The sequence below is a fragment of the Syngnathus floridae genome, chromosome 3 (assembly GCF_059516105.1).
Source record: "Syngnathus floridae isolate MCC-2025c chromosome 3, RoL_Sflo_1.0, whole genome shotgun sequence".
NCBI classification, from domain to species: domain Eukaryota; kingdom Metazoa; phylum Chordata; class Actinopteri; order Syngnathiformes; family Syngnathidae; genus Syngnathus; species Syngnathus floridae.
The window spans coordinates 19,344,160-19,371,370 of record NC_142415.1 but is presented as its reverse complement, the minus strand read 5'-3'; the positions used below and the strand labels follow the sequence as shown (position 1 = coordinate 19,371,370).

Here is a 27,211-nt window from a genome sequence, read left to right as displayed (position 1 = left end):
AAAAAAAAATCTGAATTTCAAATTCAACTTTAAAATTCAGCAAATGTAAGATAATTTCATTGTGACTTGATTCCATAACTATATTGAAAATCAAATGTTTGAAAAAAGTTTGTCAAAGTAATTCATCGACACTGTTAAAATCTAATCTGTTTTTCAGGGGTGCTCGAGAGGATAGCTTTATGCTTTATGTTCCTTAACGATGTGACAAATTGTTTGACTTAATCTCGATGAACGTATTAATCCCTTTGTCAATTGCGCAACCATCCCTACCAGACAAAACTTGACAAAACAACCTAAAAATTGCACTAAATTACTCATTCAACCATTCACACAAACACAAATAATTTGAATTTGGTGTTTATAAAGTTTATCACTTATATAATTCAGATATATGTAAGCACCAAAGCAATGAAGGCGGATGTCATGTGATGAACTAACATTTTATTGTTTACAATACAAAAACAAGAAAATTACATATAACTAGAAATGTGACAGTGTCAAGATCTAATCTAATGATAAGAAAATATAATTCAGATATATGTAAGCACCAAAGCAATGAAGGCGGATGTCATGTGATGAACTAACATTTTATTGTCCACAATACAAAAAAGAAATTTACATATAACCAGAAATGTGACGGCATCAAGAACTAATCTAATGATAAGAAAAATTTAATTGTGCAGTTCTTTAGGAGGGAACCCAAACGTTGCCGTGTGTGTCTGGAGCCTGGCTGTATGGAATGTTCCAGATCCAAGGTTGATCTGTGGATAAAGGAGAAAAAAAAAGAACATTAATTCATTTAAAGACATTTCTTTCTGGATAGAGGTTGAATGTTGTCCCTGTGCTTGCGTGGGATATGTGCTGGTTGTATACCTTTCGAGGTGTAGCGTGTCGGGGGTAGATCAAATGGCACTGGGAAACCGGAGGATGACGACGAGACTGGAAACGGGTTTTTCCGAACTGGGAATGTTTTCATGTTCTGCAAGAAGACGACGGTCACTCTCTTCTATTCAAAATAAGCACTTGAGCATTATAGTGTGTGTTATCTCACAAAGGCTGAGGGTACGTAGAGGATCCCGAGCTCATAAGATCGAACCATCACCTGTGTGTTGTTCTTCTCCAGAGCCCCCCATGCCGCTTTGGACAGGTTGGCACTGTAATAATAATAATAATTATTATTCAACGTGAACCACATCCATGTGAATAAAGACACACCAACCTGGTGACAAGAAACCATGCGAGCTGAGTAAAATCAGGTGACGCCCTCATGTACGTTTTGATATGGGGCATGGCGTGAGTCCGCCCGGTTGAATCCGCTTGCCATCGGCTACATGTACACAGAAAATTATTACCCCATCATTTACATTGGTGCAATGAATTCATGTTGGAGAACATACTGAAAGTAGGAGTGTAGCCAGAGTTGCTTCTGCGCCGTTTGGATGCTGTAGGGAAGCGAGCCCCCGGCTGGTGAACAAGACGAGACTCAATGAACACCTCAAATAATCTCTAGATAAACGCTTCAAAAAATTCTCACCAGGATAACCTTCTAAACTCATCCTGACGTCTTCCACTGATGGATACAACTGAAAAGGGAAGTGAGGGTCTATTATTAGACGGCAGGCCTTTATTTGAGCACTTAAAAAAAAGCAGATGTTGGGTAAGTACCAAGTGAACAGGCGGGTTGGGCCGTTGAGCCGATTTGCCCACTGTGGTGAGGGTGCGCTGGAACTCCCCCGCCAGCCACTTGGTCTTGTCCACCCCCATGGAGCCGATGCTGGAGAACTGGCCCACCACGGGCCACCGTTCCTCGTCGGGGATGCATTTAGTGTGCTCGTAAAGCAACTGCAAACCGGAGAGACGTTGATGGCAATAATCACAATGAAGTTATATTTAGTTTTATTTTGGTACCTTCCTGAGCCTCAGGTGGCCCCAGCGCTCCATGTCTGGCCCCACGTATCTGCCAGGAGTGGAGCCCACCAGATAGACCCAGACAACATACAAACCATAGACTCAATAAGATATGAAGGGGTTTGAGGGTGCACTGATTCATAATTAATTGACATCATCTCTGTTTTTTATAGGAAAAGTCAACTCTGGTTTGATTTGGGTTTCGGGAAAACACTATGGCCAGTTTTTGACATGCCTGGTCTCCGAGAGGTCGTGCTCTTTGATCCGCTGGATCCACTCTTCCAGCTCGGGCGCCCGATAGGACGCCAAATATTCTAGAAGGTCCCTTTTGAAAAAGGTGGGCGACTCGCCACAAGTGTCGCTGCTGTCTTTTGGTAACCGTGGAAACAGAGGACTCATCCACATTCTGGCAGAAGAAGGATTACAAATCAGTCACTCAGAAGTGAGTTCAAGTTCTAAAAGAATCAAACGCACCCCTGCGTCTTCTGGTACCAGTCGGCTCGGATGAGGTTGGAGGTGAGGATGACGACTCGGAAGCCCTCTTCGTACCACAGCAGCATCATCTTCCTGCAATGAATCAATCCACGAGCTAGAATCGACGACCATCATCCGAAAGGATCCTCGAAATAGTGACTCATTCTTACGTGTGGTGTGTGCCAAAAGCGATGTCCAGTTTAGCCTGTCAGGTAAAAATATTCACAGTGCCTCAGTGAATCATCGTCAACAAGAAATAAACCCAAAGTTTTAAATTGTGATGAAACAGTTCTTTCAACCTGGCAGAGGCGAATATGAGGGAAGGGTTGAGCCTGCTGCACCAGCCGAGCCTTGGCCTCCCGCTTGTCCCCGTGGACTATCAGGACAGGGCGATCCCTGAAACGGTAGAAAGTTTCACCTAAGCGTCACCATTTATTGATGCCATTTTGTGATGGAAACTCACCTGAACTCTGGAGGATACTGCTGAACCATCCAGGCGAGATCAAAACAGTAGTTGAACTGTGACAAACACGAGGTGAATCGTTAGCGTAATGATACAAATGCATTTATTGGTAATAAGAAAGCTCACCTGAACGGACTCTTTTAGGGTGCCGAATAATGGCGAAAGAATGTCTGCAGGAAAAAGGAAACTTATTGTGAAGTGGGATTATAAATTTTTGCCAAAAATGACGTAAAATTCTACTCACCTCTGATGTGCAGCGCGCCGCTGTTGTACTTTTTGTCCAGGCCTGTCACCTTGTTGAGGTAGAACCGAAACATGTCGTCCTGGCAGGGCACGCTGGACTCAAAGAAGTCATCAGGCTCGTCGATGTAGTAGACCCGTCCGTGGGGGCTGGGAGGGCGTTCGTTCACTACCTTCTTGCGTTTGGAACTCGGAACTGCCACAGCTGGTGGTGGGTTATTCTTCTTTGCATCTTCATCATCATCACTGTCGGAGAGAGCCCAGCCAGAGCCGTCTGCCGCCTCCAGCTTCCTTTTCCCGGCTAAAGATGGAGATGACTCATACTTGATGGGGTATGCCTGGTTCTTTGTAGCCTGCTGTCTGGCCTCAGAACCGACCACGAGGGCAGGGATAGGAGACGGTTCCGGTTTCACCTCTACATAGGTGGTGTTTACTTTGGTTTCCACGGGGGAGGAGAGTGAGCCGAGGTTGGATACTTGAGGGGGGTTGGACGATGATGGAGGAAGCTGATCGTCTTCGTCCTCGCTGCTGGAGACGGTCCACTTGCCGTGTTGACTGTCCTGGGACATACCTGTGCGCACTTAACTACAACCACAAACATATTGTTGGTTAATTCCTCTATTATATGAAATGCAATAATATTGTTGATATTTAACTATCATGTGGTAAAGAGTATAGAAAGGCAGGAGCGGGTGTTGTATTATCAATAAAATGACAAAGTATACGCATGTATTTTACCTCAAAGCCACGATATTGGTTTGGGGTTAATAATGTAGCGGAAGTAAGGATTTTAATGAAATAAACAATATTCCATGAGGGAAGAGCAGAAAGCAAAATAATGTTCCACTGAGATATATATCCGGGTAGAAACGCAGAAATACAAAAAGAGCGCACTTGCACCAGAAAAATAAGTCCGGGTAGAAACTTGTCACAAATATTTCGTCTTAAAATGCCGTTATGCCGACTTCAAATTTCGTCTTGTCTTTTGGCATAAATACCACGTAGTAGGGCTAGGAAAACTACTCACATTTAAATGCTTTCTCATATTGACAAATCAATCTGTTAATAATGTCTGTGCTCAACGTTGCCTACATTTTCCAAAGGATTTTGCCCACCACTGCAGTACCACCTACACTGCACCGCTAAGTGGCAGTAACGAGCTATGTGCTTTCAAACCCGTCGCCAAACTAAACCACAAAGAAGCACGCTTGCCGTCTCCACGCTCCTCTTGCGGTTGAGTGTGGCGAGCTCGTCGGGCTTACATTGACTGCTGTCACGTTTTGTAGTTGAAGGGTCTTTTCGTACACGGCTTCACACACCATGGCGTTAAACCTGATCATCAACACAAGCAACCCGCCTTTAGGTGAGTGGCAACGTCTGAATGAGTTTTGTGTAGAAGAAGAATAACCACGATAATTGCTGGCCAGGCTGCTAACTTATTAGCACGGCTACGTGTCCACTAGTGGCATAAAAACAATCACATCAGTGTCAATTTAGCCTCATTTGTAGTCTTCTATATCCATTTATGTTTTGTTTTTTTTAGGGGGTTGTACATCTGCCATTTGGATAGCTATTGTACCACCAAAGTAAATAAAAACAATGATAAAATCACACATTTTTAATGCATTAAAGCGCACACGGCCGCTGCAAACACTAACGTCAGCAAAATGGAAGAACAAAAATTCCCAACACTTTGTGTAATTTTCTGTCACTTGTGTGGTTTAGCATGCTTGAATGGGGCGTGTACGTCAACCCGATCCTGTCGTCGTGGCACTCAAAACAAGCGTCAAAACCACAAAATAATTGCAGCTCCTTCATGCCCCAAAGCTTAAATATTCTACTCTTATTGCTGTTAAATCCACGCGTGTTGTTTCTCCCCTCCAAATAACCGATTTAACCTTTAATGAACTCGATAGTAGCGCGGATGTTTGACGTGTGTTGCATCAGCTTACAAATGAACCCAAAGCAGCCCAAGCGTTTGAATTTATGCTGTAGCAAAAGTCCCGTTGTTCAATTGCATTCATAATTGGACTTTGGTTCAGTGAAGAAGTGCGTTAATTGCTAATCGTAAGTTTAATCGTGTCATCACGTTTGACATCGTCGTAACAGCGACACCGGTCTTAACAGGTACTGCATGCTGATGCAAGACTCCAAAATTCGGATTGACTGACACACAGGGATGGTCGAGCCCTATGATAATGCTTAGATAATGCAGCTGTGACGTCAGAATTACAGAGGGTCAATAAATTGTAGGAAATTACAAAGTTATAATTATACAACAATCAAATGATAAACCAGCAGTATGGTGGTAACTAAGCACGTAACTGCTTGTCATGGTGTATTCTTCTTACACTGATGCGCAAAACACGACATATTGCTTGGAGCCACCCATTACAAAATGATTTTCCCCAGTTCTCACATTCCAATGTGGAGAATGGCTGAAGAGAATCATCACATTGAGTTCATACTGTCTCTTCAGGAGCCCTCCTGACCGCCGAGCACGTGAAAGGAAGCGTGCAGCTCTCGGTGGAGGATGGCAAGGATACCCGCCTCCACGTCTCCGAGTAAGCAACCCTTTCAACCAGCCGTCCCCGTGTAAGAGGTGTTAAAAGTGTTTTGTTGTCGTCCCCCACAGTGCCGTCCAGTTCAATGACGCAAACTCCATCAGCCGATATTTAGCACGGGTGGCGCCGGCTCTCGGCCTTTATGGTGCCAACTTGATGGAACAGACTGAGGTGTGTGTGCATGCTTGGAAAATTTGTTGAAATCTTCCCGTGGGGATTTACTTCAGCTTTTTGAGCGTTTGTGGGATCTGCAGGTGGATCACTGGCTGGAATTCAGCACCCGTCGTCTTTGCGGCCAGCCCGATTTGAGCGCCTCTCTGGCCGAGCTGAACAAGGCGCTGTCGCTGAGAACCTTCCTTGTGGGACACGCCCTCACGCTGGCTGACCTGTTTGTGTGGGCCGCCCTCAAAGGTGAACGCTTTTAAAAACTTGTCCAGTTTGAAACGTATTGTTCATTGCGGTGGTTTGTCTTCTCAAGGTCACAGCGACTGGCCCAACAAGGACAAAGCCTTCGGCCACGTCAGTCGTTGGTTCTCCTTCTTGAGTTCTCAGGTTCCTTTCACTGCCTTGGATAAGAAATACACCAGCAAGAAAGCTCCACCTGCCAAGTCCAATGTAAGCCACATGAGATTATTGATGGCATTTATTTTCATGTTATTCCGGAATTAATGTTTTTCCCGTCATCATGAAATACAGCTGACCCGATTTATTTTTGTGATGTTTTTCTCCTATGCTTGTCAGCCAGAGGCAAAGGAGAAGAAGGCCGACCTCGGAAAGTTTGTGGACTTGCCCGGAGCCGAGATGGGCAAGGTGGTTGTTCGATTCCCACCCGAAGCCAGCGGGTGAGACTCGCTCGGGAAAACGAAATACTTCATTTTGTCAGACAATTATCATCTTTTTGTCTTTGCCGCCAGGTATCTCCACATCGGCCATGCCAAGGCCGCTTTGCTCAACCAGCATTACCAGGTCACCTTTAAAGGCCAGCTCATCATGCGCTTTGACGACACCAACCCAGAGAAGGAAAAGGAGGACTTTGAGAAGGTGAGAAACTTAAAGATTCGTATTTTGACGCCGTTTCATTACACAACGGTGCGTCCCCTCAGGTGATCTTGGAGGACGTGGCCATGCTGCAGATCCGACCGGACCAGTTCACCTACACCAGCGACCACTTCAACGTCATCATGCAGCTGGCTGAGCAGCTGATGGCCGAGGGCAAGGCCTACATCGACGATACCCCGCCTGAAGTAATGAAGCAGGAGCGGGAGCAGCGTATCGAGTCCAAGTGCAGGAATAACAGTACGTGCACTCATTCTTGTCACTGGCGTCACAGTCATGCTTTTTTTTTTTTTTTTTTTTTACCACCAACAATGAGTTCAGTACTTGTGAATATTTCCGTTCGCTCAAGTCAAGCTTCCAGGCTTATATGTTCCTTTATTACCGGGGATGATAATAATAATCTACAATACTCTTGTTTGACTCTAAATGCCTCGTTTCTGCCTAACTTTGTTTAGAAAAGACACAATTCAATTGATTAATTAAATTTATACTAATATACTTATTTTTAAAGAAATACATTTGAAATTCATTTAACTTATATGATTGCACAAATGTATTTAAAACCCTTTTAATCTTGATTTTAAAAAAATTAAAACATACATTTTGTTTGTTATTTGGGTAAAAAAAATTTGCGAAGAAAAAAAACAGTCATGTCTAAAATGACAAAAACAAATTCCAGCTTTGGAGCAGAACATGAAGCTGTGGGCTGAGATGAAAGCCGGCACCGAGCGTGGTCAGATGTGCTGCATGAGGGCCAAGATGGACATGAACTCCAACAACGGCTGCTTGCGGGACCCCACCGTGTACCGCTGCAAGAACACCCCCCACCCTCGCACGGGAACCACCTACAAGTACTCCAATGAACTAAAACGGTTTTACCCAAGGGGCCAAATTTTCCAACCGCCATCTTTCTCCTCCAGGGTCTACCCAACGTACGACTTTGCCTGCCCCATCGTGGACAGCAGAGAGAACGTGACGCACGCCCTGAGGACCACCGAATACCACGACCGTGACGAGCAATACTATTGGTTCATCGACGCGCTGCGCCTCAGGAAGCCGTACATCTGGGAGTATTCCCGCCTCAACCTTAACAACACCGTGCTGTCCAAGCGCAAGCTCACGTGGTTCGTGGACGAGGGATACGTCGACGGATGGTGAGCTCAGGCTCGTTTACTCCCTCCGCCTCGTACGGCCCACGGATTGATGTCGCGGTGACGCTTTCACAGGGACGACCCTCGCTTCCCCACTGTCAGGGGGGTCCTGAGGAGAGGCATGACCGTGGAGGGCCTCAAACAATTCATAGCAGCACAGGTACGTTGATCCAACAGGGTGGAAAAATGCATTTAAATGTCGTGCTTGCTAAAGTACATCTTTGCTTTCAGGGTGGATCGAGGACCGTGGTGAACATGGAGTGGGACAAGATCTGGGCCTTTAATAAAAAGGTACGGCTTCCCTTTTTTATCAAAAAATGAGAAATGGCACGTCAGGTTGCCAAACTAGAGTAAATGACGCTCATGCAAGTTTAGTCTGTCAGCGAGTATGGCTTCATCCCTTCATTTCCTTTTTCCACCCACCCTCCACCATCCAATAAGTACTACCCCTATTGTGTCCCACATTTTTCCCCTCCTCATTTGTGTGCCACATGTTTTTTTCTTGGTTGGCTGCTTCACACGTAAATCCAGAATAGTTTAATCTGCAGGTACAGTATCATGTATATGTTCTTTGTTTTTCAGCTGGTGTCATGTTAAAACTAACTTCATCCACGCATGTGTGTCTGTTTTAAAAATAAGCCATTGGGCGCTAAAGTTGTTTCGGATGACGATGGTTGGAATTTGAGATTGTGCTACTTTTGGGAGGGGGTTCACCTTTGGAGTTGGCGCAACTGTACTCTATGTGCATATGTGACGGCATCTCCTCACTCTTGTGTGTTTCCAAGCTGCCCGTTAGCTGCGTGAAGGTACTCCTCTCTGCCACACCCTCTCCATCCTCTTCAACGCCTTCCTTCCGTCGTTTTGCTTTTAGGCTTAGCTGCTGTTTATTTACCGTGGGTGAGATGCAAAGATGGAGACTTGATGCTGTTTGAAGAGCTTGGAAAGAATTAAGTTGCTAAAGTGGTTTGTGGACTAAGCAAGCAGCTGCTTTTTTTGTTTTTTTGACCTGCATGGAGCAGTGATTCACTCATTTAGTCTGTTCTCCCCCCCCCTATCATGTCTCTGCTTACGGATATTTAGTTTTTTTTTGTGTGTGTCTTTAAATCTTCTGCAATCATCGTGTCCATGTTTTAGGTGATAGACCCAGTCGCGCCCAGATACACGGCTCTCTCCAGCTCGTACGTGGTTCCAGTTTCTGTTCCGGAGGCTACGGAGGAGATGAAAGAAGTGGCCAGACATCCGAAGGTGTGCAGTTGTTCCACACACCAACACACACGCAGTGGCTGAGTTTCTCTCTTCCACGTAGAACGCCGAGGTGGGCATGAAACAGGTGTGGTACGGACCCCGAGTGTTGGTGGAAGGAGCAGATGCCGAGACGTTCACGGAAGGCGAGGTGGTCACCTTCATTAACTGGGGCAACCTCATCATCACCAAGATCAACAAGTACGCACGTTAACGAATCATCTATTTGTACATCTGGTGATTTTCTTTCCCCCTTTGCGCAGAGGGGCCGACGGTAAGATCGTGTCCATGGAGGCGCGCCTGGACCTGGACAACAAGGACTTCAAGAAGACGACCAAGATCACCTGGCTAACAGAGAGCGCCAATGCCCCCCTCCTGCCCACCATCTGCGTCAACTACCAGCCGCTCATCACCAAAGCGGTCATCACCAAGGATGACGACTTCAAGGACTACATCAACAAAGACAGCAAGGTCTGCATGGGTTGGATGTCCTTGATTGCACGTGGATGTTTTGACATGGCTGTGCTGACTTTTCAGATGGAGGAGAAGATGCTGGGTGACCCTTGTCTGAAGTCTCTGAAGAAAGGTGACATCATTCAGCTCCAGAGACGGGGATTTTATATCTGTGACCAGCCCTACGAGTCCATCAGGTATTTTTATTTTATTTATTTTTTTACTACAATATCCCAATTTGATGAAGATAATGAGTTTTTGTTTTGTAGTCCTAACAGCTGTAAGGAGAGTCCATGTATCCTCATCTACATTCCTGATGGCCATGTCAAGGAGATGCCCACTGCCGGGTCCAAAGACAAAGACAAGGGCAAAAGCCAAGCAGCCAGCAACGCAGTGAGTGTCCATTTTGTTTCATTTGTAGCAACTCTGTGCGGGTTTACCTCCTGACCTGGTTTCTTAGCAGGGCCCCGCTGCCGCCAAAGCTTCCCCAGCTACATCTTCGGTCGCTACCTCTGCACCCACCTCCTCCTCCTCCTCAGCTTCTGAGATCTTCTCAAGCATCGTCGCTCAGGGAGATACTGTCCGCCAGCTGAAGACGGCCAAAGCACCCAAAGAGGAAGTGGACAAGGCTGTGAAGCAGCTTCTCACTTTGAAGGTAAAGCTTTTATGGACCTGATGAGAAGATGCAAAGAATGTATAAATCTTAAAATAGTATCCATGACGATTCAATATTGTTTGTTTGTCCCCCAGGCTCAGTTTAAGGAACAGACTGGATTGGACTACAAGCCGGGTATGTCCCCCCCTGCTTCCGCCCCAGCTCCAGTTACCCCATCAGGAGACTCCGCTTCCTGTCCGTATACGCGCGTCTCTCAGCAGGGTGAGCTTGTCAGGAAGCTCAAAGCAGAGCAGGCACCAAAGGTAACGGGCCACAATGTCTTTACTGTGGAACCACTAACAAAACCTGTTCTGTTACATCTTCATCTTGTCCCTCATCTGTCCCGTCAAGTTCATCCTCACGTCCGTCACTGTCTCATTTCTGCCGGCTAACCTTGTCCGCTCGTTCCATCTTTCGCATTCCGTTGTCCCATCGCTACAAGCTAATGTGTTGATGGTACCAGGACCAGATCGACGCGGCGGTCAAGCAGCTCCTGGCGCTCAAGGCCGAGTTTAAAAAGTTGACGGGTCAGGATTACAAACCCGGGATGGCCACGGCGACTGCCTCCACTGCCACTTCGTCTGCCGTGACCTCTTCTTCTTCCTCCTCCTCCTCCTCCTCCCGCTCTTCCTCCTCCTCTTCTTCTTCTACTTCATCCGGCTTGTACGAGCGCGTCGCGCAGCAGGGAGAGCTTGTGCGCAAACTCAAGTCGCAAAAAGCACCCAAGGTATACACAATTGTTAAAATGAGTTTAAATGCAAATATTTCACCTTCAACAAACATAAATTATACTTTTAGGCCCAGTTTATTATTTTATATTAAGGTTTCAAACTAAGTCAAATGTGGTCACTTGATTAAGTAATTTTTTTCTCCATTAGGACCAAGTGGACAATGCAGTCAAGCAGCTGCTCGCCCTGAAGGCCGAGTACAAGCAGGTCACGGGCGAGGAATACAAACCTGGGAAAGCCCCAGCTCCCGTTCAGAACGACTCGGCGTCGGCCGCTGACCTCTTTGAGAAGGTGGCTCAGCAGGGAGAGTTGGTCCGGACGCTAAAGGCCGAAAAGGCCCCCAAGGTGAGACCCGTCATCCCATAAAATGGCGCTAAGGATAAATGTATGTTTTTGAAATGACCATACGCAGCAGGGCTTGATCTTAAAACGGAAACATTCTGGCCACACTGATCATAGACGTGGTCTGTTTCAGGATCGGGTGGACGAAGCCGTGAAGAGCTTGCTGGACCTAAAGAGCAAATACAAGACGCTGACCGGGCAGGAGTACAAACCGGTGGCGGCAGCCGGTGGTGAGGACAAGAATCGCAAGGAGAGGGACAACAAGTCTGAGAAACAGGGAGGAGCTGGCACAGCGGGAGGAGCTGGCGGAGGAGCCAAGAAGGGGAAAGGAGACAAAGCAAGTCAGGGGAAGGATACCGCAAGTGGAGCTGGAGGAGCCGGAGATGGACAAGGACCCAAAAAGCAAACGCGGTGAGACGTGGCCAAAGTATTGCCTGATCTGTTCTTTATTTGGACTCACCGAACATTTACCAACAGTTCTGTCGTATTTTTCTGATTTAAACCTGCCCTCATCCTTTTCAGCTTGGGCCTAGAAGCTAAGAAAGAGGAGAACTTGGCAGACTGGTATTCTCAGGTACAGTCAAATATATGCTCAACATTAGGGAGACATTTAGCCGCACATTTCTTAATGGAAGTATTTGCCGAGCAGGTGATCACCAAGGCGGAGATGATCGAATACTACGACGTGAGCGGCTGTTACGTGCTGCGCCCGTGGTCCTTCGCCATCTGGGAGGCCATTAAGGAGTTCTTCGATCGCGAGATCAAGAAGCTGGGCGTGGAGAACTGCTACTTCCCCATGTTCGTCTCGCAGGCCGCCCTGGAGAAGGAGAAGTCGCATATTGCTGACTTTGCTCCAGAGGTCAACTATAGAATCATAGGCTCATACATTTATTTGAAAAATGCCAATATTGAAATTATTTCCTTGTTTTGCAGGTTGCCTGGGTAACGCGCTCAGGGAAGACAGAGCTGGCAGAGCCCATTGCTGTCAGACCCACCAGCGAGACAGGTCAGACACTTTTCAATAATGCAAAATTTTCTGTATTGTTTATGAAAAGCAGGATAATGCTTTTTAAATTTTGAAATAATACCTCAGAAATAAAAACTAAGAAGTCCATGGTTTCATCTTTCAGTGATGTACCCAGCCTACGCCAAATGGGTCCAGTCCCACAGAGATCTTCCAATCAAGCTCAACCAGTGGTGCAACGTCGTGGTCAGTCTACAAAATGTTCCAATGTTCTACTTTGGGTCCATTGAAGTTAGGCACTGTGAAGTCTCGCATCTTCTCATTTGTAGAGATGGGAGTTCAAACACCCCCAGCCCTTCCTGAGGACTCGTGAGTTCTTGTGGCAGGAGGGACACACGGCCTTTGCTACCAAAGAGGAGGCTGCTAAGGAGGTACACAAGGCTCTTTAGAAATTATTCCCGCCATTTATTCATTTTATTGATTAATTAGAATTGATCACACTGCTCTGTTTACTTCATAGTTCGATATGATTTCCATTCTGTTTGTAGGTGCTTCAGATCCTGGACCTGTACGCCAGAGTGTACGAGGAGCTGATGGCCATCCCAGTGGTAAAAGGCAGGAAGACTGAGAAGGAGAAGTTTGCAGGAGGCGATTACACCACCACCGTGGAGGCCTTCATCTCCGCCAGTGGCCGCGCCATCCAGGGCGCCACGTCCCACCATCTCGGTCAGAACTTCTCCAAGATGTTCGAGATTGTGTTCGAAGACCCGAAGAAGCCCGGCGAGAAGCAATATGCCTTCCAGAACTCCTGGGGTCTCACCACCAGGACCATCGGTGTCCTCACCATGGTGCACGGAGACAATAGGGGACTGGTGCTGCCACCCAGAGTTGCCTGCCTTCAGGTAGACACTCCACACTGAACGTCATCTTCAACTCAAGTCGAGCTTACGTGGATGTTGGTTCTCTCTCGTCGCTCAGGTTGTCATCATTCCATGCGGGATCACCGCCTCGCTGGCGGAGCAAGATAAAGACGCGCTGATAAACCAGTGCGACGTTTACGTCAACAGGCTGCTCGCCGCTAACATCAGAGTGAAATCTGACATTCGTGACAACTACTCACCAGGATGGAAGTTCAACCACTGGGAGCTCAAGGTAAAAAGTCACCACTTGAACAGAAAGTATTCATTACAAATTTGCAAATATTAATGGTTTTTTTTTTTTTCCCCAGGGGGTCCCCATCCGTCTGGAGGTGGGCCCGAAGGACATGCAGCAGCGCCAGTGTGTCGCCGTGAGAAGAGACACCGGCGAGAAGGTGACCATCCCCGAGGCTGAGGTGGAGAAGAAACTGGCCGCCATGTTGGAGGACATTCAGAGCTGCCTGTTCAATAAGTAAGACGTGCTAGAATGTACAAAAAACACCTACTGCTCATACATGCATAAAGGAAGAAACTAATTCCTTGTTCAGTCACAAATAAATATAAATCCTCAAATATCTTTTTTTTTTATGTTAAAACAGAGCGTCAAATGACCTGAAGACTCACCTGGTGGCTGCAGACACGATGGAACAATTCCAGAAGGAGCTGGACTCTGGCAAGGTGAGGAGCAAGTCGCACCCGACCCAGATGACGTTCACTCCTGTCACGCTATGTTAACTAAAATATATTTTTTACTTGTGTACACTATTAAGACACCTCGACAAATCAATTACAGGCAGCCAAAATTAAATTGCCTTATTGTATGGAACTTCATTAACACTTTTTCTTCCATTTGACAGATTGTCCAGATTCCATTCTGTGGTGGCATGGACTGCGAGGACTGGATCAAGAAAACCACTGCCAAGTATGGACACGCTTCCTCTTTCTCCTCCTTTTGCTTTTTTTTTGGAGTGCCAATTGTTTTGTTTTGTGTCTCAGGGATCAGGACCTGGAGCCAGGAGCGCCATCTATGGGTGCCAAGAGTCTGTGCATCCCCTTCTCGCCGCTCAAGACGCTGCAGCCCGGTCAGCTGTGCGTCTGCGGCAAGGCGCCAGCTCAGTACTACACAATGTTTGGACGTAGCTATTGAGGATGCCATTATGGTAGCAGTAAAGGGCTTTTTATTCCCTTCCTTTCATCTACTTCTTTTTTGTATTGTATCTCCTGTGGGTTGGTTTCAATGGCACTTGCATTCTATCATTTAAGTTTTTTTAATGAAAGGAAAAATTGTTATCATTAGATGAGAGGGTAAGAAAAAACTTTTAAACTGAATCATGTGGGGGAAACACATTTTTCTTCCAATAGAAAAAGCAAATAATGAATAAATACTGTCGTATTCAACACGGGTAACCAAACGGTCATCTCATAATCTTCCTAGGAATTAATGACCGCCTCTCTGAGGTATTGTCAACTTGGCGTTAGGATTTTATTTGCCATCCAGCTTGTTCCCTTCAGTGTCTGCTTGCAATTTTTTGTATAAAAAAAATTGCATTTTGTCATCTGCAGCCGTCCAATCATAATGTACAGTTGGATGTGTGACTTTAAAAGCTGGTCACATTTTCTCTGGGTTCACAATGTACACAACTTGTTGAAATAAACTTATTTCTGTGGCATAATTGTGTCTTCTGTTTTACTCTTGCCCATCTTAGACTGTGCACAAAATTTCAGAATGCACAAACAAAAACACAACAACACAAACTTGTCAAACTTGTGGCGACCGCGTCCATAATAGTAACGTCACTACGTCATGCTTTTTTTTAAATTTCAAAATAAGAATAATTAAAACTATTTCAAGATTTGAGTACAGATTTTTCCTTTGGAATATGCCTGAACATATTAAGATACATTCCCAAGAATAAATACTATTTCATAATGTAGGTAAAATTACATATTTGCATTTCACAAAGCTAGTCTGTTTTGATAGTCCTTTTATTGCAGTGGGTAGAGTTAGGGGCGGGGCTATGGAGACTTGTCAGCTAAACAGCCAATCAGAGTCGAGCTTGACTTCAACTCCACCCGGACACCGACCCATGACCCCGTCGAGTCCGATCCGAGTGTTGACGATCACCTCCGAGCTTTTCTTAACATGTCAACCAGGTATTAAACTCAATTCTCGTGACAAAATGAGCGACAGAGGTCTATCGGATGAGCTGGCGGCGGCGGCGTGCAAAGATGGAGACCCTATTACGAAGGTAGGCAATGTTGTTGCCACCGATTTGACGCGGGAGTAAAGTTTCGGGGATCTGACAAACCTCGGTGAGGGCCAACCCTAGTATATACGGTGACGACATAGCCTGCGTCCATTATCGGACATGGCTAATTTTGTTGCGTCGTGACTTGCCATGTTACTTAAAATGGCAGTTTTTGAATTTAAAAAGTCAGGAATAGATTCAGCGTTGTTATTGTGTGTGTTAGTAGTTGCGTAACAAATGGTTAACATTTTAACAGAAGGCAGGCAAGTGGGAATTAGCACCACGAAGCTAACTTAAGTGACAGGCTAACCAGCTTAGCACTTCAAAGTTCCAAAAAGAACATTCAACAACTTTTAGATTTTTCACCCATTCCAAACCATTCTATTCGAGTTTCAAAATATTCACAACATTTTCACTGAACAGCTACGGTTTACGTGAAAGAACTTTCCATTTAAATGAATGGAGGCCATTTTAATTATGTAACTCATCCTTGCATTTTTTTTCCACAACAGATTCCAACCATTCCAACTTAAAGCTGCTCCACTGATGTTTGGAAGTTTGGGCTAAACAGTTTTCTTGCTATTCTTTCATTAGCTGAACAATCTCAAGTTGGAATAGTTTGAATCTATGGAAAAATGTAAATGTTTGAACTCCATTCATACTCCACACACCGAGCGTCTCGTTGAAATGAAGATTGTTGAGATTCTTTTGGCCGTGTGAATGTTTTCCCTGTCTGCTGCCATTCATTCAGTCCAACAGAAATGTTTTTGGCGTTCTCGTGCGAGCTGCTTGAAAAACTACACACACGCACATTAGTTCTGTGTGTACGCTCACACACAGATGCCATTTGGCCTCATGCCACTTTTCACAGGCCCGCGTCAGAGTATGAAATTTTGATTTTGTATAAAATTGTCCTCTAATTAAATGTAAAAACGCCCTTCCTGTAGGATTTCATGATGCAGCAGACGATGCTGCGAGTGAAGGATCCGATTAAATCCTTGGATTTCTACACCAGGATCCTTGGCATGACGTAAGTATTGGGACACATGGCACTCTATGAGGTAACGCTGTGGTTATTTGTTTGTGTGTGAGATTATGTGTTTACTATACGTGTGTTCAATTTGCCCCCAGTTTGCTGCAGAGGTTCGACTTCCCCTCCATGCGCTTCTCCCTCTTCTTCCTGGGCTACGAAGACAAGAACGAGATCCCCGGAGACGTGAAGGAGAGGACGTCGTGGACCTTCTCTCGCAGGGCCACCATCGAGTTGACGCAGTAAGTGCGTCGCTGGCTCGCTAAAATGGTCTCTGTCCCGAGGGCAGCATGTTTGACGTGACAGTCAGTTGAGCATTCCTTCGGATTGAAAACCGAGGTGGTGGAGAGTATCCTCGGTTTCCCACGTCTTTGCTTAATGTTGCACCTCTCTTCTAGTAACTGGGGTTCCGAGTCTGATGAAAGCCAGTCGTACCACAACGGAAACTCGGATCCACGTGGCTTTGGTAAGTTTGGATTTAAATAAGACCACGTCAAACTGCTAATGCAGTTTGTTAGTTAGACTTTCAGATTATTTCAAATAATGGTTGTAAAAATAATCTGTCTTTTACCGATCATCTCCACAGGACACATCGGCATCGCAGTGCCGGACGTCAACAAGGCCTGCAAGCTGTTTGAAGAGCAAGGCGTCACCTTCGTCAAGAAACCTGACGACGGTAAGATGGTTGACATTGACTTGAAAATGGTGATTCACCACTAAATTATGAACATTTAATTTCAACATTTTCATCTCCCAGGAAAAATGAAAGGACTAGCTTTCATCCAGGACCCCGATGGCTACTGGATTGAGATCCTGAGTCCCAACAACATGATTTCTATCACCTCTTAAAAATAAAAAAATTTAAAAAAAAAGATGCATGGCTAGTTGGATGCATGCAAGATGGAGGCATGCAAGGTGCTCTAAAATGGGACGTTTGGATTTAATACATGAGCTTTTTTTGTTGTTGTTTTGAAATAACTCAAGTTTGTGTGAAAGTAAATACAGAATGCACGTTGTTTTATGCTGCTCTAGGTAATAAATGTGAGAGCTGGTGTTCAAATGCAAGTGAGAACATTTTCCTCTGGTGCTTTTCAAAATAAACCGGTTTTGTTTTGCTTTTTAATGAAACGCCCTTTTATTTTGAAATTTGGTTCCTGGATCGAGTGTGTCCCAATCAGCACATCTGGTCTACAGCCATTTCTGCCCACGCGACCGCTCGTAAAGATATATATTAAAAAAAAAGATGTCTGACGTTAGGTTTGACGCCTCCACGCATGTCACCAAGGTTTGGGTCGCCCTCAGAAGACTCGACAAAAACGGTTTGTGTTACTTCCATATCATTCATGCATTGAAATATTACCTCGAAATCCGTGCGCGTGACGATCGTCACGAAAACCGATAGCTTCTTATTTACACCAAACAGTAAATCATAACAAAATGCATTTAGAAGAAGAAACGTTTGCTTTTTTGTAAAAATTTAATGGAGCTTCTCCGTGTTACAACAGCTGCGTTTGACTTTTGAAGTGCTCCTGTCGATTCAAGAGCAACAGGTCCAGTTCAGGAGTCTTCGTTTACGATGGCAATACTGACGTCATCCGATTTTCGACTTAAATTCATAGTCAGGCTATTCTGAAATTATTTTTAAAATTATGTTTGTGTGTTGTAGTAGTTATATACATTTTCAGACGCTGATCATGTTAATGATGCCTCACAATAATTAGTAAATAGACAAATATATGCAACACTTTTTTTTTGCATAATTTCTACAAGATACTGCTTGAATGACTGCTCACTCCAATAGAAATCACAAAAAAATCCACATAAATCACAAAAATTCACATAAAAAAATCCACATCAAAACACAAAAAAATTTTAAATCATAAAAATTACTCTAAAAATCCACACAAAATATTTTGAAATATGTTGCCTCTTTCCTATTACAGTATTTCTATTTAGCACACATGCATGTTATGTGTAGCACTTGTTATAATGAAAAACTATTACGGGTAACGGATGATGTATGCTGCAGATGACAGAGTTGTGGCTCTCCGCGAGGTGTCAATTCCTCAGGCGGCCGACATGTCCTCCGTCCAACAGGTGCTGACCCCCACACACACAAGCATGCACACACTCCAGTCAGTCAATATAACAGAAGCATCATTGCTGTTATCATTTTCAGATCATCGCCGTCTGCTTTGGCCTGGACTCTTCAGATGTTGTATTCAAGGTAAGCAGCACACATATTTGTCTTTTATTATGACTCACTGAATGACTTGCATGTGCAGATAAGAAATCAGCGTGGATGTCTGATCCCTCTGAACAGTTCCATCCCAGCAAACAGCAAGCATATGTATGTATGAATGTGAGGATTTTTTTCTACACTAGATTAATTTAAAAGAAATAATTTGTTGCCCGCCCCTGCTTTATGTTCTAAACACTAATGTTGTTTCTGTGCACAGGCCCTACTTGCTTGAGGTAGCCAAGATCTTTCAGCATGGTAACATCACACTAGACACAAATCATTAAAAAAAAAAATATATATATATATATATATCAATTGATAACGATGATGATGACCCAATATTAAAGTGTTTAACTTTTTTCTCCTTGTTTCTAGTGCGGCCCAACCCGAAAAGTATTCCCATGACTGTGATCAACAAGAGCATGAAGACCAGACTGCTCTCAGTCGACAAGAGGGTACGCGGCTAACAAAAATTCTGAAATTATTTGAAATATGAAAAATAATAATAAGGGCATAATTTATCTTTTTTTTTTTAATCACATGAGTAAACATGTAGATTAGATGTAGATGCAAAATATATTCTAATCTGGTATTATCTATATATAGAATTATTCTTAAATATTTATTTTTATCTGTTTTAATGATTTTAAAGTATTGAATTGTTGCAGATTCAGAGACTTGAGGAACTTCTGCCTCAAATAAAAGAGAGACGTAATGAAAAATTGAGCCAGGTACTTAAAAGCAACCAATAGAACATACATGAGTGTCTTTTTTTTTTTTTTTAAATCAAATGTTCATATTTTCCAATTCTACTGTGCTCTCAGGAGATTGAATGTCTGAACCAGAAATTGATGTTTCTTCACAAGAGAATGCAGGTGAGCAAACATTGTTTTCACAAGAGGCGTTTCATTGATTGACGTGGCTAAATAATTTTGCCTGCTCTGTTGCAGGTGGCGGACTCGCTCACGTGGAAAGGAATGCTAACCCGACCGCCTCTGTGGTGAACCATCGTCTGAAACCTGTCAATCAAGTCACTACGTCACAAGTGAAAAATGGCTTGGCACACAGTATTTAAGGAATTTGGACTGAGAAACAATGGGATTGAGAATTTACATTTTAAGACACTTAGTGTATATTTTCTTTGAAATAGTTAAAGATTTTTTTATTTTTGAGGAATAAATAAATTGTCCAGTAAATTAAAAATTTGTAATTTAAAATGTTTCATTAATAGGTAAGGAATAATCAAGTATTTTATAAATTTTTATTTTATGTATTTTTAATATATTCATTTTTTTTCGTATAGCTGTGAAGCCCCTTTTTGTGTTATCATACACCCAATATGTACCGTACACTGAGTGCCCAGAGTCCCAATGATCGTGAGCAGCAGGGGGGGGCCCCATTTCAACCCCTTACACTGAGTGCCAAGCAGGGAAGAAATGGGTACCATTGTTATAGTCGCTGGTATGACTCGGCAGGGGTTTGAACCCACAACCTCCCAATCTCAGGGCGGACACTCTCCTCTCCGGCCACTGAGCTGGTAAACCACTTGTACCGTAGTATAACACTTATAGTCGTTTTTAAATAACGTGTATACCTATATACGCCTAAAGATTGTTATCCAATATATCTACTGGAATTTCACATTAGATTGCTGGTTTGAAATTTGCTTTTAATATTATTATTTGTAATAAACATTTATGTTAAAACTTGTCTGGCGAGCGATGTGTATTCCAGTTCTTTAAAGTGAACTGAATCTTTAGAATCGGTTCACTCAAAATATTTGTTCAAAAGAATCGTTCACCAAATCGTTCGCTACACTTTCTCATTTATTTATTTTATTATTTTTTTTTACCTCGTGTAGTGTACCAAAATATCCCATAATTATCTGCCTTAATAATTGTGACTAATTTAAAACTATTCTACTTGTTAATACCTACAAAATAACATATTCTAACCGGAGATTGCATTGACCTAATTTTCACATGGTCCTTGTTTACATTTTGCATTTGACACTGACAGCTGTCAAGTGCCACGTTAGGGCTCTTCTTGTGTAAGTTTTATTTGTTATGGGTTTTCTTTTGTAAGTTTAACTTTGGGTACTTCGAAAGTATCATTTTAAATTGTACTTTGCTAGGTGTTCGTGTACACAACGTGTTGTGATGACATCTGCTGTGGAGTCTTCAGCTAGTCGCTTGTGAGCTGCTCCATAAAACCATACATGTTCCATGCACTGACAGCAAGGCTTCCATAGGGTAGTGGTTAGTGCTCTGGGCTTTCACCCCAGCGACCTAGGTTCGAATCTCAGTGGGACCAAATAAATTTTATCATAGAAAATTTGCAACACAGTTGCTCGTGTAACCATAAAACCATACATGTTCCATGCACTGAGAGCAAGGCTTCCCTAGGGTAGTGGTTAGTGCTCTGGGCTTGCACCCCAGCGACCCGGGTTTCGAATCTCAGTGGGACCAAAAAAATTTTATCATAGAAAATTTGCAACACAGTTGCTCGTGTAACCATAAAACCATACATGTTCCAAGCACTGAGAGCAAGGCTTCCCTAGAATAGTGGTTAGTGCTCTGGGCTTTCACCCCAGCGACCCGGGTTCAAATCTCAGTGGGACCAAAAAACTTTTATCATAGAAAATTTGCAACACAGTTGCTTGTGTAACCATAAAACCATACATGTTCCATGCACTGAGAGCAAGGCTTTCCTAGGGTAGTGGTTAGTGCTCTGGGCTTGCACCCCAGCGACCCGGGTTCGAATCTCAGTGGGACCAAGAAAATTTTATCACAGAAAATTTGCAACATAGTTGCTCGTGTAACCATAAAACCATACATGTTCCATGCACTGAGAGCAAGGCTTCCATAGGGTAGTGGTTAGTGCTCTGGGCATTCACCCCAGCGACCAAGGTTCGAATCTCATTGGGACCAAAAAAATTTTATCATAGAAAATTTGCAACACAGTTGCTCGTGTAACCATAAAACCATACATGTTCCAAGCACTGAGAGCAAGGCTTCCCTAGGATAGTGGTTAGTGCTCTGGGCTTTCACCCCAGCGACCCGGGTTCAAATCTCAGTGGGACCAAAAAACTTTTATCATAGAAAATTTGCAACACAGTTGCTTGTGTAACCATAAAACCATACATGTTCCATACACTGTGAGCAAGGCTTCCATAGGGTAGTGGTTAGTGCTCTGGGCATTCACCCTAGCGACCCAGGTTCGAATCTCAGTGGTAAAAGAATTTTATCATAGAAAATTTGCAACGCTTGTGCAATCATATAACCATACCCTTCTAGGGTTAGGTTTAAAGTTAGGGTTAGAGGTAGGATTAGGGTTAGGGGTAGGGTTAGGATTAGAGCTAGGGTTAGGGTTAGAGGTAGGGTTAGGGTTAGAGCTAGGGTTTGGGTTAGAGCTAGTGTTAGGGTTAGATCTAGGGTTATGGCTAGGGTTAGAGCTAGGCTTAGGGTTAGAGTTAGTACGAGGGTTAGGGTTAGGGTATGAGCTAGGGTATGAGCTAGGGTTAGGGTTGGAGCGAGGGTTAGGGTTGGAGCGAGGGTTAGGGTTAGAGCTAAGGTTAGAGCTAGGGTTATAGTTAGTACGAGGGTTAGGGTTAGGGTTTGAGCTAGGGTTAGGGTTAGAGCGAGGGTTAGGGTTAGAGCTAGGGTTAGGGTTAGAGTTAGTACGAGGGTTAGGGTTAGAGCTAGGGTATGAGCTAGGGTTAGGGTTAGGGTTAGAGCTAGGGTTAGGGTTAGGGTTGGAGCGAGGGTTAGAGCTAGGGTTAGAGCTAGGATTAAGGTTAGGGTTAGAGTTAGTACGAGGGTTAGGGTTAGGGTTTAAGTTTGAGCTAGGGTTTGAGCTAGGGTTAGGGTTAGAGCGAGGGTTAGGGTTAGAGCTAGGATTAGGGTTAGGGTTAGAGTTAGTACGAGGGTTAGGGTTAGGGTTTGAGCTAGGGTATGAGCTAGGGTTAGAGCTAGGGTTAGGGTTAGGGTTTGGGTTTGAGCTAGGGTTAGGGTTAGAGCTAGAGCTAAGGTTAGAGCTAGGGTTAGGGTTAGAGTTAGTACGAGGGTTAGGGTTAGGGTTAGGGTTTGGGTTTGAGCTAGGGTTAGGGTTAGAGCTAGAGCTAAGGTTAGAGCTAGGGTTAGGGTTAGAGTTAGTACGAGGGTTAGGGTTAGGGTTAGGGTTTGAGCTAGGGTTTGAGCTAGGGTTAGGGTTAGAGCTAGAGCTAAGGTTAGAGCTAGGGTTAGGGTTAGAGTTAGTACGAGGGTTAGGGTTAGGGTTAGGGTTTGAGCTAGGGTTTGAGCTAGGGTTAGGGTTAGAGCTAGAGCTAAGGTTAGAGCTAGGGTTAGGGTTAGAGTTAGTACGAGGGTTAGGGTTAGGGTTTGAGCTAGGGTTTGAGCTAGGGTTAGGGTTAGAGCTAGAGCTAAGGTTAGAGCTAGGGTTAGGGTTAGAGTTAGTACGAGGGTTAGGGTTAGGGTTTGAGCTAGGGTTTGAGGTAGGGTTAGGGTTAGAGCTAGAGCTAAGGTTAGAGCTAGGGTTAGGGTTAGAGTTAGTACGTTGGTTAGGGTTAGGGTTTGAGCTAGGGTTTGAGGTAGGGTTAGGGTTAGAGCTAGAGCTAAGGTTAGAGCTAGGGTTAGGGTTAGAGTTAGTACGAGGGTTAGGGTTAGGGTTAGGGTTTGAGCTAGAGTTTGAGGTAGGGTTAGGGTTAGAGCTAGAGCTAAGGTTAGAGCTAGGGTTAGGGTTAGAGTTAGTACGAGGGTTAGGGTTAGGGTTAGGGTTTGAGCTAGGGTTTGAGCTAGGGTTAGGGTTAGAGCTAGAGCTAAGGTTAGAGCTAGGGTTAGAGTTAGTACGAGGGTTAGGGTTAGGGTTTGAGCTAGGGTTTGAGCTAGGGTTAGGGTTAGAGCTAGAGCTAAGGTTAGAGCTAGGGTTAGGGTTAGAGTTAGTACGAGGGTTAGGGTTAGGGTTAGGGTTTGAGCTAGGGTTTGAGCTAGGGTTAGGGTTAGAGCTAGAGCTAAGGTTAGAGCTAGGGTTAGGGTTAGAGTTAGTACGAGGGTTAGGGTTAGGGTTAGGGTTTGAGCTAGGGTTTGAGCTAGGGTTAGGGTTAGAGCTAGAGCTAAGGTTAGAGCTAGGGTTAGGGTTAGAGTTTGTACGAGGGTTAGGGTTTAGGTTTGAGCTAGGGTTTGAGCTAGAATTAGGGTTAGAGTTAGTACGAGGGTTAGGGTTAGGGTTAGGGTTTGAGCTAGGGTTAGGGTTAGAGCGAGGGTTAGGGTTAGAGCTAGGGTTAGGGTTAGAGCTAGAGCTAAGGTTAGAGCTAGGGTTAGGGTAATTAGGGTTAGGGTTAGGGTTAGGGTTAGGGTTTTTTTTTTTTTAGTTTTTTTTTTTTTTTTGGGGGAGAAAAAAATGAAAACGCATTTTTTTTTTTTTTTTTTTTTTTTTTTTTTTTTTTTTTTTGAAAAAAAAACTACCATACATGGTAGTTTTTTTTTTTTTTTTTAGGTTTTTTTTTGGGGAGAAAAAAAAAAAAAAAAAATGAAAACGCTTTTTTTTTTTTTTTTTTTTTTGAAAAAAAAATTAAAAAAACTACCATACATGGTAGTTTTTTTTTTTTTAGTTTTTGGGGAGAAAAAAAAAAAAAAAAAGAAAACGCTTTTTTTTTTTTTTTTTTTTTTTTTTTTATTTTGAAAAAAAATTAAAAAACTACCATACATGGTAGTTTTTTTTTTTTTTTAAGTTTTTTTTTTTGGGGAGAAAAAAATGAAAACGCATTTTTTTTTTTTTTTTTGAAAAAAAAACTACCATACATGGTAGTTTAAAAAAAAGCGTTTTTTTTTTTTTTTTTTACAAGGGGGAAAACGTTTTTTTTTTTTTGAAAAAAAAAATACATACATAAAAAATACACTACCATGTATGGTAGTTTTTTTTTTTCAAAAAAAAAAAAAAAAAAAAAAAAGCGTTTTCATTTTTTTTTTTTTCTCCCAAAAAAAAAAAAAAAAAAAAAAAAAAAAAAAAAAAAAGCGTTATTTTTTTTTTTTTTCTCCCCCAAAAAAAAAAAAAAAACTAAAAAAAAAAAAAAAAAGTTTTAATTACCCTAACCCTAGCTCTAACCTTAGCTCTAGCTCTAACCCTAGCTCTAACCCTAACCCTCGATCTAACCCTAACCCTAGCTCTAACCCTAACCCTAACCCTAACCCTCGTACTAACTCTAACCCTGATCCTAGCTCAAACCCTAGCTCAAACCTAAACCCAAACCCTCGTACAAACTCTAACCCTAACCCTAGCTCTAACCTTAGCTCTAGCTCTAACCCTAACCCTAGCTCAAACCCTAACCCTAACCCTAACCCTCGTACTAACTCTAACCCTAACCCTAGCTCTAACCTTAGCTCTAGCTCTAACCCTAACCCTAGCTCAAACCCTAGCTCAAACCCTAACCCTAACCCTAACCCTCGTACTAACTCTAACCCTAACCCTAGCTCTAACCTTAGCTCTAGCTCTAACCCTAACCCTAGCTCAAACCCTAGCTCAAACCCTAACCCTAACCCTAACCCTCGTACTAACTCTAACCCTAACCCTAGCTCTAACCTTAGCTCTAGCTCTAACCCTAACCCTAGCTCAAACCCTAGCTCAAACCCTAACCCTAACCCTAACCCTCGTACTAACTCTAACCCTAACCCTAGCTCTAACCTTAGCTCTAGCTCTAACCCTAACCCTACCTCAAACCCTAGCTCAAACCCTAACCCTAACCCTAACCCTCGTACTAACTCTAACCCTAACCCTAGCTCTAACCTTAGCTCTAGCTCTAACCCTAACCCTACCTCAAACCCTAGCTCAAACCCTAACCCTAACCCTCGTACTAACTCTAACCCTAACCCTAGCTCTAACCTTAGCTCTAGCTCTAACCCTAACCCTAGCTCAAACCCTAGCTCAAACCCTAACCCTAACCCTCGTACTAACTCTAACCCTAACCCTAGCTCTAACCTTAGCTCTAGCTCTAACCCTAACCCTAGCTCAAACCCTAGCTCAAACCCTAACCCTAACCCTAACCCTCGTACTAACTCTAACCCTAGCTCTAACCTTAGCTCTAGCTCTAACCCTAACCCTAGCTCAAACCCTAGCTCAAACCCTAACCCTAACCCTAACCCTCGTACTAACTCTAACCCTAACCCTAGCTCTAACCTTAGCTCTAGCTCTAACCCTAACCCTAGCTCAAACCCTAGCTCAAACCCTAACCCTAACCCTAACCCTCGTACTAACTCTAACCCTAACCCTAGCTCTAACCTTAGCTCTAGCTCTAACCCTAACCCTAGCTCAAACCCAAACCCTAACCCTAACCCTAGCTCTAACCCTAGCTCATACCCTAGCTCAAACCCTAACCCTAACCCTCGTACTAACTCTAACCCTAACCCTAATCCTAGCTCTAACCCTAACCCTCGCTCTAACCCTAACCCTAGCTCAAACCCTAGCTCAAACTTAAACCCTAACCCTAACCCTCGTACTAACTCTAACCCTAACCTTAATCCTAGCTCTAACCCTAGCTCTAACCCTCGCTCCAACCCTAACCCTAACCCTAGCTCTAACCCTAACCCTAACCCTAGCTCAAACCCTAACCCTAACCCTCGTACTAACTCTAACCCTAACCCTAGCTCTAACCTTAGCTCTAGCTCTAACCCTAACCCTAGCTCAAACCCTAGCTCAAACCCTAACCCTAACCCTCGTACTAACTCTAACCCTAACCCTAGCTCTAACCTTAGCTCTAGCTCTAACCCTAACCCTAGCTCAAACCCTAGCTCAAACCCTAACCCTAACCCTAACCCTCGTACTAACTCTAACCCTAGCTCTAACCTTAGCTCTAGCTCTAACCCTAACCCTAGCTCAAACCCTAGCTCAAACCCTAACCCTAACCCTAACCCTCGTACTAACTCTAACCCTAACCCTAGCTCTAACCTTAGCTCTAGCTCTAACCCTAACCCTAGCTCAAACCCAAACCCTAACCCTAACCCTAACCCTCGTACTAACTCTAACCCTAACCCTAGCTCTAACCTTAGCTCTAGCTCTAACCCTAACCCTAGCTCAAACCCAAACCCTAACCCTAACCCTAGCTCTAACCCTAGCTCATACCCTAGCTCAAACCCTAACCCTAACCCTCGTACTAACTCTAACCCTAACCCTAATCCTAGCTCTAACCCTAACCCTCGCTCTAACCCTAACCCTAGCTCAAACCCTAGCTCAAACTTAAACCCTAACCCTAACCCTCGTACTAACTCTAACCCTAACCTTAATCCTAGCTCTAACCCTAGCTCTAACCCTCGCTCCAACCCTAACCCTAACCCTAGCTCTAACCCTAACCCTAACCCTAGCTCATACCCTAGCTCTAACCCTAACCCTCGTACTAACTCTAACCCTAACCCTAGCTCTAACCCTAACCCTCGCTCTAACCCTAACCCTAGCTCAAACCCTAACCCTAACCCTCGTACTAACTATAACCCTAGCTCTAACCTTAGCTCTAACCCTAACCCTCGCTCCAACCCTAACCCTCGCT

General features: G+C 43.9%; 4 protein-coding genes across 9 annotated transcripts; 3 read left to right on the top strand and 1 right to left on the bottom strand.

The window, feature by feature from the left end:
• Window positions 1-450: 450 nt before the first annotated feature.
• On the bottom strand, window positions 451-3,987 carry tdp1 (tyrosyl-DNA phosphodiesterase 1). 5 transcript variants are annotated; one of them, XR_015857580.1, is made up of 17 exons: window positions 3,824-3,987; window positions 3,090-3,670; window positions 2,972-3,015; window positions 2,846-2,901; window positions 2,682-2,778; window positions 2,553-2,587; window positions 2,383-2,475; window positions 2,145-2,314; window positions 1,909-1,988; window positions 1,666-1,842; window positions 1,535-1,583; window positions 1,398-1,464; window positions 1,220-1,327; window positions 1,052-1,154; window positions 874-979; window positions 627-761; window positions 451-481 (listed from the first exon to the last, which is right to left on the bottom strand). XR_015857580.1 is itself a non-coding variant. In XM_088371424.1 (17 exons), the coding sequence occupies exons 2-16, from the start codon at window positions 3,652-3,654 to the stop codon at window positions 688-690; spliced, it is 1,824 nt and encodes a 607-aa protein (XP_088227550.1). In that variant the 5' UTR covers window positions 3,655-3,670; window positions 3,824-3,987; the 3' UTR covers window positions 463-514; window positions 663-687. The 5 variants fall into 5 exon arrangements, 4 of the variants coding, with proteins under 4 accessions (XP_088227550.1, XP_088227552.1, XP_088227549.1 ...); XM_088371424.1 differs by having other exon boundaries at window positions 463-514; window positions 663-761; XM_088371426.1 differs by lacking the exon at window positions 451-481 and having other exon boundaries at window positions 569-761; window positions 1,909-1,957; window positions 2,144-2,314.
• A 294-nt stretch (window positions 3,988-4,281) lies between these two features.
• On the top strand, window positions 4,282-14,830 carry eprs1 (glutamyl-prolyl-tRNA synthetase 1). 2 transcript variants are annotated; one of them, XM_088371421.1, is made up of 33 exons: window positions 4,282-4,448; window positions 5,565-5,649; window positions 5,721-5,820; window positions 5,904-6,060; window positions 6,128-6,264; window positions 6,391-6,491; window positions 6,564-6,690; window positions 6,753-6,945; window positions 7,385-7,556; window positions 7,626-7,859; window positions 7,932-8,016; window positions 8,088-8,147; window positions 8,991-9,101; window positions 9,163-9,299; window positions 9,362-9,569; window positions 9,636-9,748; window positions 9,821-9,944; window positions 10,012-10,206; window positions 10,302-10,469; window positions 10,670-10,933; window positions 11,085-11,279; window positions 11,410-11,687; window positions 11,799-11,850; window positions 11,926-12,135; window positions 12,210-12,282; window positions 12,407-12,486; window positions 12,570-12,671; window positions 12,789-13,142; window positions 13,219-13,392; window positions 13,469-13,629; window positions 13,757-13,835; window positions 14,015-14,079; window positions 14,154-14,830. In XM_088371421.1, exons 1-33 carry the CDS (start codon window positions 4,406-4,408, stop codon window positions 14,302-14,304), a joined length of 4,788 nt encoding a protein of 1,595 aa, XP_088227547.1. In that variant the 5' UTR covers window positions 4,282-4,405; the 3' UTR covers window positions 14,305-14,830. The 2 variants fall into 2 exon arrangements, with proteins under 2 accessions (XP_088227547.1, XP_088227548.1); XM_088371422.1 differs by lacking the exon at window positions 10,670-10,933.
• A 389-nt stretch (window positions 14,831-15,219) lies between these two features.
• glo1 (glyoxalase 1) lies at window positions 15,220-17,501 on the top strand. Its single transcript, XM_088371937.1, has 6 exons — window positions 15,220-15,406; window positions 16,354-16,436; window positions 16,538-16,678; window positions 16,835-16,902; window positions 17,023-17,112; window positions 17,194-17,501. The coding sequence occupies exons 1-6, from the start codon at window positions 15,245-15,247 to the stop codon at window positions 17,283-17,285; spliced, it is 636 nt and encodes a 211-aa protein (XP_088228063.1). The 5' UTR covers window positions 15,220-15,244; the 3' UTR covers window positions 17,286-17,501.
• Window positions 17,502-17,584: 83 nt separating this feature from the next.
• Window positions 17,585-20,388, top strand: LOC148400970 (uncharacterized). The gene is made up of 9 exons (XM_088371938.1): window positions 17,585-17,755; window positions 18,466-18,533; window positions 18,616-18,663; window positions 18,722-18,786; window positions 18,896-18,933; window positions 19,054-19,133; window positions 19,347-19,409; window positions 19,503-19,553; window positions 19,629-20,388. The coding sequence occupies exons 1-9, from the start codon at window positions 17,680-17,682 to the stop codon at window positions 19,680-19,682; spliced, it is 543 nt and encodes a 180-aa protein (XP_088228064.1). The 5' UTR covers window positions 17,585-17,679; the 3' UTR covers window positions 19,683-20,388.
• The last annotated feature ends 6,823 nt before the right edge of the window (window positions 20,389-27,211 follow it).